Source organism: Schistocerca serialis, chromosome 2 (genome assembly GCF_023864345.2).
Source record: "Schistocerca serialis cubense isolate TAMUIC-IGC-003099 chromosome 2, iqSchSeri2.2, whole genome shotgun sequence".
NCBI classification, from domain to species: Eukaryota; Metazoa; Arthropoda; class Insecta; order Orthoptera; family Acrididae; genus Schistocerca; species Schistocerca serialis.
The window spans coordinates 907733577-907753337 of NC_064639.1; the positions used below are offsets into that span (position 1 = coordinate 907733577).

A 19761-nucleotide genomic window follows, 5' to 3' on the forward strand; every position below is an offset into this window, starting at 1 on the left:
ACAGCTGGTATCAAAACTTCTTATGGAACTCTAAAGAGACTAAATTCAAAATTGAAGACTTCTACAGATCCACAGTACATAGAATATGTTAAGAATTTATGAGTGGGGGTATTGTGAAAACTGAAATAGGAAAGAGATGTGAAGACCAGGATATCATTCTCAAAAACACAGAAAATGTCAGTATTAAAAAACAAGATTTGCCAAATTACATCAACAATTATTTCATAAATGCAACAACTTTATTATGCTCAAAATTTACAAACCAAGAAAAACCTGAATTTCCAAAAGATGCTTGTAGCATGAGGATAGAGCCAACAGATGAACATGAAGTGTTCAAAGTAATAAAAAGCTTGAAACCTAAAATGTCAACAGGAGTTGATGAGGTGTCTGTTTATACCATAACAATGACAGCTGCACAAATCGCATGGCCCTTGGCATACATAGTCAACTCATCATTTAGTGAAGGAGTGTTTCTGGAAAGGATGAAAATGTCAAAAGTGAAGCCATTATTCAAAAACAGAAGCATAAGGTAGATAATTATTGGTCAATATCCCTCCTTCCAGCATTTTCCAAAATAACAGAAAATTAATTAAGCACAGAATCAACAAATATCTAAATGACCATAAGTTACTAAATAGAAATCAGCATAGCTTCCAGGCAGGTAAAAATACAAAAATAGCACTAAAGTGCTACACTGAACAAATAATCAAAAATCTAGAAAAAGACAACAGCATAGTAAGAATAAATTTAGATTTCTCCCAAGCATTTGACACTGTCAATCTTGGCATTCTTTTAGAAAAACTGGAAGCATTAGGTATACATGGGACAGGGAAAAAGTGGTCTGAATCATACCTACAAAACAATACACAGATTGTAGGACTGATGTCAGATTACTCCAACCACAAAATTAATTTAGTATTAGATGCAAAAAAAAAGTGGAAATAGAAGTGCCGCAGGCAGTATTCTAGGTCCCTTATTGTTGCTTGTCAACATAAATGTCTTTCACACCTCAGATGGAGCAGCAAAGGCCATACTATTCACAGATAACACTAGTGTGAGAATAGGTGCACCAAAGAAAATGCTGCAAATAACTACTGATCAAGTAATAAATAATGTCCAAAATTGGTTCAATGCAAACCAGCTGACATTAAATGCAAGTAAAACAAATTATATACAGTTTGAGAAAATATGTCAAAATGTAAATATTGATCTGTTGTTGGGTGACAAGGCCATAGACAGAGTGGCATCAACAAAATTGTGGGGGATTGACATAGATGAAAATCTTAATTTTAATGATCATGTAATGAAACTTGTGCAGAAACGTAACTTAGCCTGTTTTGCTCTTAGAATTATTGCAAATGTCTGTACTCCAGAGGGTGCCATGATGGCATATTTTAGCTATTTTCAGTCTCTTGCAATGTACGGAATAATGTTTTGGGGTTCGACCACTTGCCGTCTCAAACAAATCTTCCTGTTACAGAAGAGGGCTATCCAAATAACAACACACAGTCATTCACAGACACAATGCAAACCCTTATTCAACAAGCTTAAAGTTCTAACAATACCTTTCTTATATATGTAGAAATGTGTTTTATAGGTTAGGGCCCACCTTGCAGATTTTCAGACAAATGCCGACTTGCATAACTACAATACTCGAAATAGCACAGCACTCCATACTGAGCGAACAAAACGAACACACCCACAAAGGCATGTGAGCCATATTGGTACAAAACTCTACAACATACTGCCAGGCAACATCAGAAAGTTAGAAGATGAAAACTGATTTAGAGAAAGAATTTCTACTTGAACAATGTTTTTACTCAGTAAGTGACTATTTAGGCCAATAAATAATTCTGATAATGTTTATATTAAGGCAAAACTGAGAACACTGTCTTTCATCCCCTAAACTTTCTGTTAATTTTGTATATCTGATGGACAGCTGCTGAGTGTGCTAAAATCTGTACTGAATTATTGCAGTGAATATAAGGGCTTCCTGTTTAGGGAAGACAAATGTAAAGCCTTAGGGCAAATAGACTATGCAGTTACAATATTGTTAGTATACATCTATAAAAAGTTGTAGTACTCTATCTTGTATGACCAAGTATTTTTCTTTGTACATTTTTTGTACAATTTTGTATGTATCATTCCTTGTACTACTTAATGTAAAATTTTGTATGTTCCTTTTGCACAAATTGTTTCCCATAAATTTACATGTACTTTTGGACGACATCCCTACAGTATTTATTGTCTACAGATGGATAAATAAATAAATAAAAATAAAATAAAATGAGGTGACAAGTCATGGTATACCTCCTAATACCATGTCCGATATTCTTTTGCCAAACATAGTGCAACAACTTGATGTGGTATGGACTTAACAAGCTGTTGGAAGTACCATGCACAAGTATTGAGCCATGCTGCCTCTACAGCCATCCATAATTATGAAAGTGTTGCTGGTCCATGAATTTGTGCATCAACTGACCTCTTGATTATGTTCCACATACGTTTGATAGGATTCATGTCGGATGAACTGGGTGGCCAAATCATTTGGTTGAATTGTCCAGAATGTTCTTCGAGCAAATCACAAACAATTTTAGCCCACTGACATGGCACACTGTAAAAATTCCATTGTTGTTTGGGAACATGATGTCCATGAATGGATGCAAATTGTCTCCAAGTATCCAGACATAGCCATTTCCAGCCAATGATCAGTTCTGTTGGACCAGAGGACCCAGTCCATTCCATGTAAACACAGTCCACACTATTATGGAGCACCCGCCAGGTTACACAGTGCCTTGTTCTCAACTTGTGTCCATGGCTTCACGGAATCTGTGCCCCACTCGAACCTACCATCAGCCCTTACCAACTGAAACAGCATTCCATCTGATTTCCAGTCACCAGGGTCCAACTGATATGGTCATGAGACCAGGAGAGGCACTGCAGGTGATGCTGCGCTGTTAGCTGCCATATCTCATTAACAACCAATTTTGCTGCACTGTCCTAATGGATACATTTCTCATATGTCCCACATTGATTACTGTAGTTTGTTTCATGCAGTGTTGCTTCTCTGTTTGCACTGACAACTCTGCACAAACACCATCAGTCTCGGTTGTTAAGTGAAGACCATCAGCCACTGCATTGTCTGTGCTGAGGTAATGCCTGAAATTGGTATTCTCAGCACACTCTCGACACTGTGGATCTCTGAATGTTGAATTTCCTAGCAATTTCCAAAATGGAATGTCCCATGCACCTAGCTCCAATTACCACTCCATGCTGAAAGTCTTTTTATTCCCATCATGTAGCCATAATCACATTAAAAAGCTTTTCACATGAATCGTCTGAGTACAAATGAGAAGTCTACCAAAGCATTGCCCACTTATACCTTGTGTACACGATACTACCACCACCTGCATATCACATTACCATGAATTTTGTCACCTCAATGTATTGACACTTGACAGAATCACAAGTCTTGTCTTGGTGCCAGTACAACACCAAAATGATAACTACAGTAGTAGTGGCATGGGAGGCAATTGTAAGTGCTGTGTCTAGCAACAGCCTTGCTGCCAGAGCACTAAGCACCAAGACAAACATGACCAGTAAGGAAAGAGCAATGAGCTGTCAACAGAAAGACAGTCTTTTCAACTGAGTGCTGACCAGTCCCAACACAAGCAAAAATGGTCTGTATCTCAACATGTATTATTCAGAAAATGCTGCACTCTTTTTAATGCCATGTATAATGATGAGGGAATCTTTAACACTGTTCACCAGAGTTCCAATTTTTTTCTGGCAAGCAGAGATAATTCCATTTTCCACAACTTTAATTTTGTATTATTGTTATTATTAACCTAATGTGGCACAAAATGATATTTGACATTAATTTAGTCAAGAGAGCTCAATCTGTTATCTAACTGCCATTTTTATACACAGTTATGACATACCTCTAGACATAGGAGACAGCATGTGCAGATACGCACTGACAGCACCAGTACTGTCACCGGCAATTGTGACACTACCAGGATTCCCGCCGAATGAGGCAATATTCTGCTGCACCCATCTGAGAGCCATTACTTGGTCCTTCAATCCATTATTCCCAGGAAGAACTGAATCACCAGTACTCAGAAAACCTGAAATATGATCATAAAATTAGATTTTAATTAGCAATACATTAAATAGCTTAGGCTTGATTTTATAGAATCACACTCTAAAGAATCATGGTGTACTGATACATTATAAACAGTTATAGGTCAAATTTATTGATCCATCATTAGACTATAAAAGCCAAGATTTCTTCAATATTTGAATACATTTTCTTAAAGCACTATGACTGCACACAAACACACACACACACACACACACACACACACACACACACACACAAATGCAGATTGTCCCTGGAGCAATGGTCAATATTCAGAGATGTAACAGGAACAATCATTCAAAGCAAAAAAGTCTAGTAAACATGATCTCTAAAATTCATACCTTAAGAGCTAAGAGCACATCATCTTCAATACTGTGCAACACATCTTTTCTACTGTAAGCCCTTTGCTCTCCATATTTTGGGAGGAGGCAGTATCAACCAAAAGAAGAAAAAAATTGTCTAGTACACTTGGACTCTAAAATGCATACTTTATCAGCTATGAGCACTTGTTCATTTGAAGAGATGTGTTTCACAGTAGCAAAGATGAGCAAGTACTCATTGCTCTTAAGGTATGCACTTAGAACCCATGTATACTGGGAATTCTTCTTCTTTTGGTCCACACTACTACCTCTCCAAATATGGAAAACAGAGAGCTTGCAGTAGAAGAGATTTGTTTTACAGTATTCAAGATGAAGACGTACTCACAGCCCTTAAGACATGCATTTTGGAACCCATGTTTGCTAGACTTTTTTGCTTTGAATGATCATTCCTGTCATATCCCTGAATACTGTCCATTCTGCCTGGTACATCCTATATACGAAATGCGTGCAGAGAGAAGGCTGCTTAAAAAGTGACAATATACAATTTCCCAATTAACCTCCATAATTCATAACAAATAAAATTATGAAATAAAAACAATGTTAGCATGCTTTACTCAGTTGTTTAAATAGATAACTCATTTAATCATTGATGTGAGACATTGCACAATGGTCTTACAGTCCATGTTTACTTACAGAGTCCAGTGCCTTCTCTTCAGATTCTTCCATAAAAAAGTAAGTTGCCAAGAAAGACAAGGGACTGCCTTGTCAACCTCATCAATTTGTTCATAAAATCTGTTATTTAGTAAAACATAAAATACTGGAAACTCCGCCATAGCCAGTCACAAGCCCCATTGAGAAAGAAGGCAGGGGAAGAGTAACACCTTGTTAAAAACCTTGGTTCACCTGGCCCAGTTGATAGTATCTTGTGAGGGCCCATTGCCAGGGATATGGTGAAGACCTCAACAGAAGTAAAGGTGGAGAAGATGGACTTCGGTATGGTGGAGCTGGCGGAAGAGGCAGCCTCTTGTCCAAGGCCAAAGTGGACAGAGGGCACGACGGATCCAAATGTTAGTGGCGGCACCCCAACAGCACTTGTTCCACATATTAGTGACAGCTGAGTAAATAATATTCCAGGCTAACAACCTAGTCTTACTTTGGAATTCAAGGATGATTTTGGATTCCCTACTCTTCACAATTTACAGCTTCAAGTCACAAAATGGAAAGTTCGCACAATGGATGCTCTACCCCAGGTGGTAACTCTGATGAGGAATCCACCATTACATCATGTAATGCAATGGGACCTAGGATTCTGGGGAGTCCCAACATTTGCGATGAACGAGAGATGGAATATATTGAAATGCATTCCACGTTTCAGTTCAAGAAGAAATACTACTTTGGAACATTAAATGTAAATTCTCTTCTAAAAATTGGGAAACAAAAGGAATTAGAATTGTTCCTGCAGAAGAATGATATACAAATTATAGCAGTCCAGGAAACATGATTCTTAGATGAGAATATACACTACTGGCCATTAAAATTGCTACACCATGAAGATGACATGCTACAGATGCGAGATTTAACCTACAGGAAGAAGATGCTGTGATATGCAAATTATTAGCTTTTCAGAGTATTCACACAAGATTAGTGCCAGTGGCGACACCTACAATGTGCTGACATGAGGAAAGTTTCCAACCGATTTCTCATACTCAAACAGCAGTTGACCGGCGTTGCCTGGTGAAACGTTGTTGTGATGCCTCATGTAAGGAGGAGAAATGCATACCATCACATTTCCGACTTTGTTAAAGGTCGGATTGTAGCCTATCACAATTGCGGTTTATCGTATCGTGACACTGCTACTCACGTAGGTAGAGATCCAATGACTGTTAGCAGAATATGGAATCAGTGGGTTCAGGAGAGTAATTCGGAATGCTGTGCTGGATCCCAATGGCCTCGTATCACTAGAAGTCAAGATAACAGGCATCTTATCCACATGGCTGTAACGGATTGTGCAGCCACGTCTTGATCCCTGAGTCAGCAGATGGGGATGTTTGCAAGACAAAAAGCATCTGCACAAACAGTTCGACAACATTTGCAGCAGCATGGACTATCAGCTCGGAGACCATGGCTGCGGTTACCCTTGATGCTGCATCACAGACAGTAGCACCTGTGATGGTGTACTCAACGACAAACCTGGGTGTACGAATGGCAAAACGTCATTTTTTCAGATGAATCCAGGTTCTGTTTACAGCATCTGTATTTGGTGAACATCGTCGTGAACGCTCATTAGAAGTGTGTAGTCATCAATGTCATACTGGCGTATCACCCAGCGTGATGGTATGGGGTGCCATTGGTTAAACGTCATGGTCACCTCTTGTTCACATTGACAGCACTTTGAACAGTGGACGTTACATTTCATATATGTTATGACCCATGGCTCTACCCTTCATTTGATCCCGGTGAAACCCCACATTTCAGTAGGATAATGCACAAACACATGTTGCAGGTCCTGTACGGGCCTTTCTGGATACAGAAAATGTTTGACTGCTGCCCTGGCCAGCACATTCTCCAGATCTCTCACCAATTGAAAACGTCTGGTCAATGGTGGCTGAGCAACTGGCTCGTCACAATGTGCCAGTCACTACTCATGATGAACTGTGGTATCGTGTTGAAGCTGCATGGGCAGCTGTACCTGCACACGCCATCCAAGCTCTGTTTGACTCAATGCCCAGGCATATCAAGGCCGTTCTTACAGCCAGAGGTGGTTGTTCTGGGGACTGATTTCTCAGAATCTATGCACCCAAATTGCATGAAAATGTAATCAGTTCTAGTATAATATATTTGTCCAATGAATACCCGTTTATCATCTGCATTTCTTCCTGGTGTAGCAATTTTAATGGCCAGTAGTGTAGTTGATACACAACATCCTAGAATTTATAAAGGGAAACCAGAAGTGAGAATAATGGAAAACATACCAATGTTTGGAACAGCATTTTATGTACACAAAATAATCATAGACAGTGTAACAGTATTTAGATCAAATTCAGAAAGAATATCAAATGGCTCTCATCACTATGCGACTTATCTTCTGAGGTCATCAGTCACCTAGAACTTAGAACTAATTAAACCTAACCAACCTAAGGACTTCACACACATCCATGCCCGACGCAGGATTCGAACCTGCGACCGTAGCAGTCGCCCGGTTCCAGACTGTAGCGCCTAGAACCGCATGGCCACTCCGGCCGGCTGAAAGAATATCCATGTTAACAATAAAGTGCAAGAATAAAAGTTACACTCTCATAAACTGTCATGCACCTATAAATGCAGACAACAGAAGAAATCTGGAGAAAGTAAATCAATTCTGGGATATTTTAGAATCCGGAATTTCCATCATACCTAAAAAGATTTTTAAAATACTTCTTGGTGACTTCAATGCGCAAATTTGGAGGGAAAAGAAATTTAGGACCATTATAGGTGAATATCCAGCACACTCAAGAAGAAACATAAATGGTGAAAGACTGATCAACATGTGTAAAATGTTCTAGTTAAAACTCATGTCCACAAATTTCCGTAAACTACCAAGAAAAGCCAAAACTTGGAGATATCGAAATCCAAACCTAGAGGAATTTCAACCGGATCACGTAGCCATATCTAAAAGATATATCACGGAAATTATGAATGTTACAATAGTCAGAAATGAGGAATTTGACTCAATCTCTCTAAGATTAAAATAAAATTTCTCCCATTTAAAACAAAAAAGGTGACCAAGAAAGTGATAAGATACAACACCACTACAGCTAATATTACAAAAGAAAATATAGACAAATTTAGAGAAGAAATTGAGACAAGTAAAGAAGGCGATTGGCTTGAACTCCAGATGCAAATAACTCAAGCAGCAGAGAAAACTTTAGGTTTGGCCAAGAATAAAAAGAAGACATGGTGGAATGAGGAGTGAGAGGAACCACAAATACAAAGAGCTCAAAAATGGAGAAAATGGAGATGTTCAAAAAAAGAGGAAGACCTTGAACAATTCAGACAACAAAGAAAAGTAACATAAAAAATAATCTGTAAAATCAAAAGAAACTTTGAAAATTCTCAGCTTATTGAAATAGAAGAAAATTTCATCAAAAATAATACTAAAAACTTTTACCAAACTTTTAAACACATACTTAAAGGATACCAGGCACCAAGTATTTGTTTCAAAGATGAAAATGGGATTAAATAACTAATAAAATAGTGAAATTTTAGCAAATAGTTTTGAAAAGCTGTTAAACTGACCAGTTTTAGATAAATTAGAATTTCCAGTGACAAGTCAAAATCTCGAGGAAGATTTCCCACCAACAGAGTTAGAAGCCATCAAAACACTCAAGAACAATAAAGCAAGTGGTGAAGACTCCATTACAGAAGAATTATTGAAGTGGGCAGAACCAAAAACCATAAAGGATCTTCAACTGCTTCTTGAGAATATTTGGAAAACTGAAAAGATTCCAGCTGAATGGAAAACAGCATTAATCCACTCAGTACATAAAAAGGGAGACAAACAAAATGTCAATAATTACAGAGGAGTGTCACTTCTGCCAGTGGCATACAAAATATTATCAAAAATTCTCCTGAACAGAGTGGCAGATACTTTAGACAAACAACTGGGAGAATATCAGGGTGGTTTTTGAAAGGGAAGATCCTGTGCAGAACAAATTTTTAACTTACAGTCAATAATTCGCCATAGAATGTTAACCAGCAAAGCATTTATAGCGTTCATTTATTTATTTCAAGAAAGCATTTGATTGTATAGACAAAGAAACAATAGATAAGGTCATTAGAGAATTTGGCATTAAATCAAGATTAGCAAATATAATTCGTGAAACACTAACAGGTACAATATCTAGAGTAAAATTTATAGGAGAAGTATCTCAGCCATTTGAAATAAAAACTGGTGTTATACAAGGTGATGGTTTATCACCTTCACTTTTTAATTGTGCTCTAGAAAAAATTGTATGCAGCTAAAAATCACAAAATTGAACCAGTAACTCTGGGAAGGAAAACAAATGGAATCAAGGTAAACTGCTTGGCTTCTGCAGATGATTTTTCAATACTTTCAGAAAACCTGACAGAAGTTATTCAGATAAACCTTCTGTAAAAAATAGCAAACAGAACTGGTCTTAAAATTTCAGCTGAAAAAACAAAATTCATGAAAAATATAAAAAATGTGCCGAGATTCATAGAAACACAAATAGGTAAAATAAAGTGAGTAAATAAATTTAAATATCTTGGAGAGACTATACAATAGAATGGACCACAAAAATCTGCAATAGATGTAAGAATTAACAAAATGGTTTGACCAAAAATATTTACAAGAAGTTTATATCTAGAAAAACAAAACTAAAACACTACACCACAGTGGTATGACCAGAATGTTTATATGGATCTCAATGCCTAATGGTGAACTATAAAATAGACAGACTACAGATACTGGAAAGAAGGATTATTAAAAAAATAATGGGTGCAATAAAAACTGCAGATGGTTGGAAAATAAGAAGTAATGAGATCTACAAAAACATAGAGAAAATATCTGAAGTAATGGTCAAATTAAGATTAACCTTTTTTGGACGCCTCTACCGAATAGATGGAAATATACTAACAAAACAAATACTCCTATATTTCTGGAAGAAGAAATCAACAATAGCATGGATTACAGAAGTAAGGAAAGATCTAAAAAGAAACAACATCAAAGAATCAGAAATAGCAGAAAGAAACTGTTTCAAAAATAAAATACTAAATTTGGAAGCCTTTCAAAGCAGAAGAACTAAAAAATTGGGTACAACATGGGCAGAAGAAAGGAAGAGACTTCAGAGGGAGAAAATGAGGGATACTGGAAAAATAGGAAACAACAACAAAGGAAGAAGAGTAACTGAAGTTTTTAATGTGATCCTAGTTGGCCAATATGATTTAAACAATAAAAATATATATATGGGAAAGGGCAGCCAGTCACCTATAGCAGACTGATGTGTAGAGCATAAAAATAAATAACAGTAAAAATTGATCACACTAGCTTTTGAGCTCTTCCTCTTTTCCTAGAAAAAATACACACATTCACATACAAAAGCCACAAAGGCACTCTGATGACACAGGCTGCCCTTTTCCTTTTCTTTCAACTAAAAGAGTGTGTATCCTCTCTACAGACAAAGTTAAAGCACCAAAGATAGCCACACTTGTTGACTGTGTAAAGGATTACTTGATTTCACAGAAGACAGATATATGTAACATAGCCTGTAAGTGTGGTTTGTTGTACATCAAATGTACTTTCCATACAATTTTAAGACATTACATGGAACAGTGACTTCATATCCGCCTGCTACAGCTAGATAGCTCTGCCATGTCCAAGAACTGTAAACAAGGTGGCCATGCTACAGACTATAACAACATTCAGATTTTAGCATCTGTTTCATGTTTTGGGATTCAGTTTTCAGGGAAGCCACTAAAATAAAATTTATGAATGTTTTAATGAGTTGTGATGATGGGTTTAAATCTGAAAAAAATGTGGACTGTAGCACTGGCAATACTTAACTCTCATAGACAATGGTACTGTCCCTCTATGATAAGAATTTGTTACACAATATGTGCTGGCAGAAGCTGTTGCCAGCACACTGGTTGGCAAAGATGTAGCAAGAAGATCGACAGTAGGCTCTGGATAAGCACGCCTATCAGGAGAGTGACCAAAGACTGACGCACAAGCAACACGCAGCCAGCGTCCTCTTGACAGCAAGTATTTAGATTGCCACCACAGACTGGAGGGCTCAGTCTCAGGCACTAGATCAGTCAGTCTCAGTCTTTCAGTTACTAGTTCTTGTCACTAGGTCAGCTACTAGGTCAGTCACTATTTTAGTTGGTGTCTGTCAGTACATTGCGACACGACTCGAGCACATAGCAGGATTTGCACTTCACCATCAGTGAGGCTAACGTGGTCTATTCTGGAAAATCTTGTACTACAACAAATGGATGCTGTAAAGTTAAGTAGCAGCTATCTGTTTAAGTAAATAAAGAATCATGTTAATACATGTGTGCAGTTGTGTTGTAAAGAGAGGATACCGGTCACCAAATAACATCCTCTCACTTCATTCCTATGGTACAAGACGCTACAGTGTCGACAAGGACACAAAACAATATCCCTCACAGATGACATCAAAATAGCATATATTTCTGCTACTCAAGTAGTATTTATCACACTGTAATTTTCTGTGTACTCATATGAGCTCTTGGTTGGTATAAAACGTGGGTGACAGCACTTCACTGAGAGTCTTCCCCACTTCCTCCAGAGATGGCTGAATGGCTTACAACCAAAACAACAGGAAGCAAAGACTAGTTACAGCTGAAGTCAAACAATTTTCTATATCTGTACAGTATGTCCTTGATTTCCAACACGCAACAGGCCTTAAACTCGAATTATTCACGTCTCTTGTTGTCTGGTTTTATTCCAGTCCCCTCCTTGTTTTTGTTATTGCCTTACCATTTTTTTCAAATACTGTATTATTTTATTTTTTTCCTTTTTAGAGTGCCATACATCAATCACTAAAAATGGAACCATTGTAAGATCACTTTCTTGTTGGTTTGTCTACCTGCCTGTCTGTCTGTCTGTCCAACTGTTAAAAACCCCTTTTTCTCAGGAATGGAAAAACATATCAAGTTGAGATTTATGTCACATACTAAGGTCTATGGTATCTTGGCGTTGTAAAAAGATTGAACCTTCTTAGTCAATTCAATCAAAACATACAGCCATTTATGTCACAAATTTTGATACTCTCAAACACATGCATCAAAACCTGTTGAGCTAAAGCATGAAATCTGACATGAAGCAAAGTTTCACAGTAAAACTGAAGAAAAAAATCCAAAATTGTGAATTTGCAATTACATCAAGAAAAATAAAAATTTGTCATTTGTTTTCCCAAAGCCTGCCTGTCCATCTGTCTGTTGAGATCCCTTTTACTCAGGAACAGGTAGGCATACCAAGTTGAAATATCTCACATATTAATGTCTTTGGTCCCTTGATGGTTAAAAAACTTAAGCTTCTAAGTCAGTGCAAGTGAAAGACATGACTATTTATGTCAAATATTTTGATAGACTACAAACTCACTCATTACAACATATAGGGTACTACCTGTTCATCTTGAATCATGAAATTTGGCAAGAAGCAAGGTTTCACAGTACAAGTAAAGGAAAAAAGTCATAACATTGTTTATTTGTAATTATATCACACGAAAAAATATTTTAATCCAGTCAGGAATATTGACAATGTAGAAAAAGACAAGATTCCTACTTACTGTAAAGAAGACATGTCAAGTTGCAGAAGGGCACAATTAAAATGCACTTACATAAAGCTTTTGGCCACAGCATTCATCAGTAAAAGAGAGACACACACCATTCACACACACAACCAAGCATACCTCACACATGCACAATCGCAAACTCCAGCATCTAGAGCCAGAATGCAACTATCACATGGGATGCAAGCAGCAATCCAGAGGGGCAGGGAAGGGGATGGGACAGTAGTGTACTGGTGGCAAGAGAGATGAATACTGTCTGGTGGATTGTGGATTGTGCAGGGACTAGAATGCCAACAGGCACAGCATTATGAAGTTGTGGGGAAGGGAGGTGGGGAAGAAAAGGAGTAAAATTTGAGAAGAGTGTGGAAAAACAGGCAGATGTGTTGGCAGAGGGCCACAAATAAACAGGGTGGGAGATGAAAATGGGGAGGAGATAACAGGATAGAGGGGGTGGAAACTGTCATATCATCTTCTCTCCAATTTTATTTCCCACTCTGTTTATTTTCTGCCCTCTGCCAATGCATCCAGCTATCTTTCCCGATTCCCCTTAGCAAGAAGTTTGTCAGGACATGGCATGGGATATGAGTCAATGACAGACTGAGCATTGACAGAAATGTTGAAATCAGCATGAAGGCATAACCATCCTGATGGTTTCTTTACAATGACTAAAGGGTAACCCATTCACTGGATGCGATCAGTTGGACAACCCCAGAGGCCGGGAGGTGGTCAAGCTCCAACTTGACTTGGTCACAGAGTGCCATCGGCACCAGGCGATCCCAAAAGAAACGGGGTCTCACTGAAGGTTTCATGGTAATGTGAGCTTTGAAATTATTGGCACAAACCAAACCTTTAGAAAAGATGGTGGAAATTCACAGCATAAAGAGATGAGTTGTGTATAAGGCACTTGATCAGAGACGAGATTAACTTCATCGGAAATAGTAAACCTGAAAAGGTTAAAGGTGCCCAAACCAAACAAATTTTTGGTGTATGCATTGTTCACCACCAGAAAAGTCAGCAGATGAACCACAGATTTACATGTGACTGGGACTGAGAAACTACCTAATTCTGGAATGCCTTGTTTATTGTACGTGACTAATGTACGTGACACTGGTGCTGAAGGGTGAGAATCAAGTACGTATACGTATGCAAGATGAATAATGACACAGCAGCACCAGTGTTGACTTTCATGTGCAAAACATTCCGACAAACCTTGACATCAATAAAAAGCTTACCAATAAAAAGACCTTGGAACTTTGCGTTACAAAGAGGAGCAATGCGGTCCGTTTTGTTGCACTGGCAGCAAATGGCACACTGCTTAGGACAATCCAACCTATCATGAGTGACACAACACAATGGACAAGAGGGAAGTGTGCAGCACTTGCATTGTTCATTACTGGGCTTGCTGTGCTGCTGCTGATCCTGTGGATGAGGCTGCTGCAATAAGGTGTGCCGGCCGCCTTGATGTTTTGCTAGCACATGAACCGCTCCTACCATATCGTCCTACAAATAGCGGGGGGAAGCGAGCTGAACTTCTGTAACCTTATACCATAAGTCAGTTTGAATACCCTTAGCCTTCAAAACCTCAAAGGATAGTGAAATAGTCAGAACATTGGAGAGGAGGGGTTTTCAGAGTGAAAGGTCCGCCATGACCCTCGCGATCGGGAACCAACCAGATGATTGCATCAGGAACCATTTGATTAGCATATGACTCCTTATATAGATCAGCAACAAAATGATGACATCTTAAACAGTGAAACTCAGTAGTCAAAGTCTTATAGGAATGTTCCGGTTTCTTGCGATACCAATAGAACTCAACTCGAGCAGCAATGGCATGTGTCCATTTACAGCAGTACTTTGAAAGAAGGTCACACATATTATCAAAAGAGAGTGAAGATGGATCCTACAGGGGAAGCCAAAGGAGTTGATGCACACAAGGCAATAACCAAGACAAAACCAAAGGATGGCACAAGAAAACATCAGTCAATCCAAATGCATGAAAATTCATCAGTCAATCCAAATGCATGAAAATTCTGCTGCAACTGTTTTTCATAGGCTTCCCATTCCTCAACAGACTCAGTGTACACTGGAAACAGCAGGGGATGAATGACCGGGGTAGAAACTGGCATGTCAGATGACTTAGATTGAGACAGATCCGAACTGGCCAAAACAGAGGCAAGCATTTGCAAAACATGGAATGTGTTGTGCTGTGGCAAACATCTTATACTGTCGACTGAGACACTGAAACACTGCAGTACAAACCCTTTGCTGCCAGTGTAAAAACTCATCAGTAGCACTGTCAGACATCGTAGACGAAATGTAGGACTAACCACAGAATTAAAACTGCATGGAGAACAATGCCTCATTCATCATCACTTGTATTGCAACATGGGTACAACTTTATTAGTCTGTGGCATGTACACCAACCACCATAATATACATTGAACATAATAAGATAAGGCAAACGTATGCAAGCAGTAATAACTTGGTAACTGAGCATGAGCGCAGTTTGGCAGGATTTAAATAGGCAGTCGTCCATGGCAGGCTTTATAGGAGTCCACACGGTATTGATCTTTCACACCATATTCTTGCAGATGATGCACACTACTAATGTGTGCGGCTTTCAAATGTGCAAGCTTTACTTCATAAAATACTTCATTGCTACATTTTCCAGTATCCCTTGTCAATGTATTTTTTTGCAGTTTTTAGTGTAACTTTCCTATGTCATTCCTGAATAACAACGTTTTCTTAAAAACTTCCTTCTCTTTTGCAATAAAATTAAACCTCTGTATATAAAATTTGATGGAGCTTTATTTGAGCCCACATTTGTTGCCATAGGTACAACTTATATTTGAATGTAAGCCACTGAAACTAATTATGATTTACTGAATGAATCAGTTCCCATCTGAGTAAAAAGTAACAATGTATTATGATTATAACATGTAATATGATTGTCACATACTACATTCACACCACTGCAAGTATAATGTAAATCAGTGATGCCCTAGAATTGAACTTGTGAGCAGGGTTCTGGCTCGCTGCCAATAGCTCTTTCATTTGGATGTATACTTCCCCCACCACCATGCCATGCTATCAGAGTGTGAGGAGGGGGAAGGGTGGGAAACTGTGAAGCCTCTGTGTTTAAATGACAATACAGTTGCATTTGCATATGACTTGATTTAATATTTCTCAACACAGATCACAAACAAAATTTAATTATTGTTGGCACACTGAAGACATAATTTTTATCTGGTAACAACTGTCACGATATGGACAGATGAAGACAACTTCACACACTTTCACGCTCAGGTTACCACATATTCATGACTTATTTAGTTTCATAATTGAAAAAAAAGCCTCTCATATACATTTGTTGATTGAAATATTTTATCATGTTTGCAACCTCATTATTGAGATGTTGAAACTCTTCCCTAGGAAAATAATGTAGATCTCCTAGACAGTTGCAATGTCAATGAATTTGTCTTTTAAATAGGAATTACATGCAGATCAATCAGATACATCTGCAAATGCACGGGGGTGCTTTCAACTAAAATGGCAAACACACTTAAAAACAGCTCGAAAACAGATGTAAGATTGGCAGTGTCCTTGGGTAACTATTCTTGTATATCTTTCATAGGCCACAATGGATTTTTCAAACCTTGCATTTTCTTTAATGCCAGTGAGCTTATGGGAAATTGAAGTGTTTTTTGTCAGAATTTGTCCCTTCCACAAGATGATTTTCTTTTTAAATCCATCCCCATAAAATCACAAATAAGTTGTTTCTTATCTTGCAGTGCTTTTCTGTAAGCTGTGTGCAGTCAAGTTCACTTAAAATGCAAGGTTTGCAATCTATTCTGGATGTTCTGATTTTCACTCTTTATAGAGGTTTTAAATCAAAAAAATGTTCCAGGCTTGCCCCTTGACTTGAAAAACATACTTTTCAGTAATATTTAAAAGTCGCCATACTCTCTGTTGAGTTCTACTGACCGTGGAATAATGCAAGTGACTTCACAAAATTTTCATGTTCATATCACCAATTTCATCACGTGTTCCATGCTCACAAATTTAGTGTAAAATGCTCCTTGATGTACAGAACAATGAATTCCATATGTCAATGGGTGTAATATTTTCCTCTTTCATAGTCAACTAAACCTTTAAATTCTTTCTGCATGGTGTTGTCATGTCGTTCCATAGCAAATTTGTGGTACCCGATGATTATGCGACTATCACACACATCAGATACTGAGAATTCCCATTCTTCTTCTCTAACATTCCCATTCATGTTTTAAGCTTGTGACAATACACTGACAGACTGTCTTTTTTTGCACCAACACCCACTGGACCTGTGAACTTTTTTTATACCAGGAACAAATGGCAAAGGGTAAACTGGGCTGACACCATGATCCTGCCAAACCAAAGAAAGACATTCCAACCAAAAAATGTCGCAAAGCCAAGCCTCAGTCTGCATGCAGCCCACACTGCTCATGTGCAGTTTGGCACACCGTGGCTGGTCCGGGTGTAAAAAAACTAATGAATGGTAACTTAACAATAATAATGAATTTATGCAGATAAAATGATAATGTTTCCCAAATCATCAACTGTAGTTATGTACAGAATACACAGTATAACAATAATACTTTTTACTTCTCCTGTTTCTTAAAGTATCACCCTTATACAGTAATGGTCTAAAATACAACAGTTTCACTATGGACTTACAAGGTGAGGTATAAACCACAACAAAAACTTACACGCACCCACCCACCCACACACACACACACACACACACACACACACACACACACACACACACTCCTATTGCTACATTTGCTCAACATACCCAAAGCTCCAAGCCTGTAGTTGATTGTTACCAGAACAATGTCCTCATCCATCAAATACTGTGGACCATACAAGTCACTGGTACCACTGAAGACGTAATAAGCACTAGGGTGAAGAAACACTATCACCGGTCTCTGAGGATTTCTAGTGTTATGTGGCAGCTGTCATGACAGAGAACATGTTATGATTCATACTCATAGTGATAGGTACACAAATGTAATGGTCTTAAATAACTTGTACACAAGGTTTGTCATACATATCAGACTAATATGTACATCAGACTAATAAACAATTGAGTGCCAATACTAATAATATAACCAAATGAAAGACAGCAAATACAAACTCTTAAATCACACCCATTATTATCCCCTACACTTTCCAGGTACTTGTAGGGTCTGCTTGAAACACGTACATCTTCATCTGCTCTGGCCTTACTGCCACCTTTCTTTTGTTACTTTGGCCCAGTCTTCTCCTTCAATTCCTTTCTTCTGCTCCTTTCAACCACCTTGTCCCTTGACCATCCCCTTGGCCTCTTGCATTCCATCGTCATATTGTCCATCTTCCTCTGCACCTTCTTATCATCCACTCTCCCTGCATTCCCATACCATTCTAATCTTCGCATCTCAATCTTATCTTTCAGAGGTTCCTCTTGTGTTTTGTTTCCCAACTTTTCCATTTTTGTTACAACTGTCCAACTTCTCAGAAAATTTATTTTACTGTCTTGTACTTAATTTTTCTTGTATTCATGGCACAGGCTTCTACAGATTGAAATTGTAATTGGTACTTTTCTATGAGACTTCACTGTTCATATTGTGACTTTCACATTCCTTATTTCCTTCGCATTTTTTATTTTTATTTTTTTATTTTACTTTTTTTAATTTTTTTTATACAATCCCCAGTAGTTGAAACTTTCACTGTTTTAGCTACTCCATACCCAGTGTTATTTTGGTTGTAGATATCTTTTTTTTTTTTTGTTGTGTACACCAGCTCACACTTCTTTGCATTAAATTTTAGACTATTTATTACATAATGTCTATAAGTTTGTGCTAGTAGTTGTGTATCTCAATAATACGAGGGCAGTTCAATAAGTAATGCAACACATTTTTTTTCTCGGCCAATTTTGGTTGAAAAAACCGAAAATTTCTTGTGGAATATTTTCAAACATTCCCGCTTCGTCTCGTATAGTTTCATTGACTTCCGACAGGTGGCAGCGCTGTACGGAGCTGTTAAAATGGCGTCTGTAACGGATGTGCGTTGCAAACAACGGGCAGTGATCGAGTTTCTTTTGGCGGAAAACCAGGGCGTCTCAGATATTCATAGGCGCTTGCAGAATGTCTACGGTGATCTGGCAGTGGACAAAAGCACGGTGAGTCGTTGGGCAAAGCGTGTGTCATCATCGCCGCAAGGTCAAGCAAGACTGTCTGATCTCCCGCGTGCGGGCCGGCCGTGCACAGCTGTGACTCCTGCAATGGCGGAGCGTGCAAACACACTCGTTCGAGATGATCGACGGATCACCATCAAACAACTCAGTGCTCAACTTGACATCTCTGTTGGTAGTGCTATCACAATTGTTCACCAGTTGGGATATTCAAAGGTTTGTTCCCGCTGGGTCCCTCGTTGTCTAACCGAACACCATAAAGAGCAAAGGAGAACCATCTGTGCGGAATTGCTTGCTCGTCATGTGGCTGAGGGTGACAATTTCTTGTCAAAGATTGTTACAGGCGATGAAACATGGGTTCATCACTTCGAACCTGAAACAAAACGGCAATCAGACAGACCCACTCCCCTACCAAGAAAAAGTTTAAAGCCATACCCTCAGCTGGTAAAGTCATGGTTACTGTCTTCTGGGACGCTGAAGGGGTTATTCTGTTCGATGTCCTTCCCCATGGTCAAACGATCAACTCTGAAGTGTATTGTGCTACTCTTCAGAAATTGAAGAAACGACTTCAGCGTGTTCGTAGGCACAAAAATCTGAACGAATTTCTCCTTCTTCATGACAACGCAAGACCTCATACAAGTCTTCGCACCCGAGAGGAGCTCACAAAACTTCAGTGGACTGTTCTTCCTCATGCACCCTACAGCCCTGATCTCGCACCGTCGGATTTCCATATGTTTGGCCCAATGAAGGACGCAATCCGTGGGAGGCACTACG

General features: G+C 38.5%; 1 protein-coding gene across 1 annotated transcript in view; it reads right to left on the reverse strand.

Annotated features, from left to right (window-relative positions):
* LOC126458261 (esterase E4-like) overlaps window positions 1-19761 on the reverse strand; it is a 108682-nt gene that overhangs the window by 81550 nt on the left and 7371 nt on the right. The window contains exons 3-4 of the mRNA XM_050095186.1: window positions 17611-17770; window positions 3942-4127 (exon numbers count right to left, since the gene is read on the reverse strand). Coding sequence (XP_049951143.1) covers window positions 3942-4127; window positions 17611-17770 — 346 coding nt within the window. The remainder of the gene's footprint in view (window positions 1-3941; window positions 4128-17610; window positions 17771-19761) is intronic.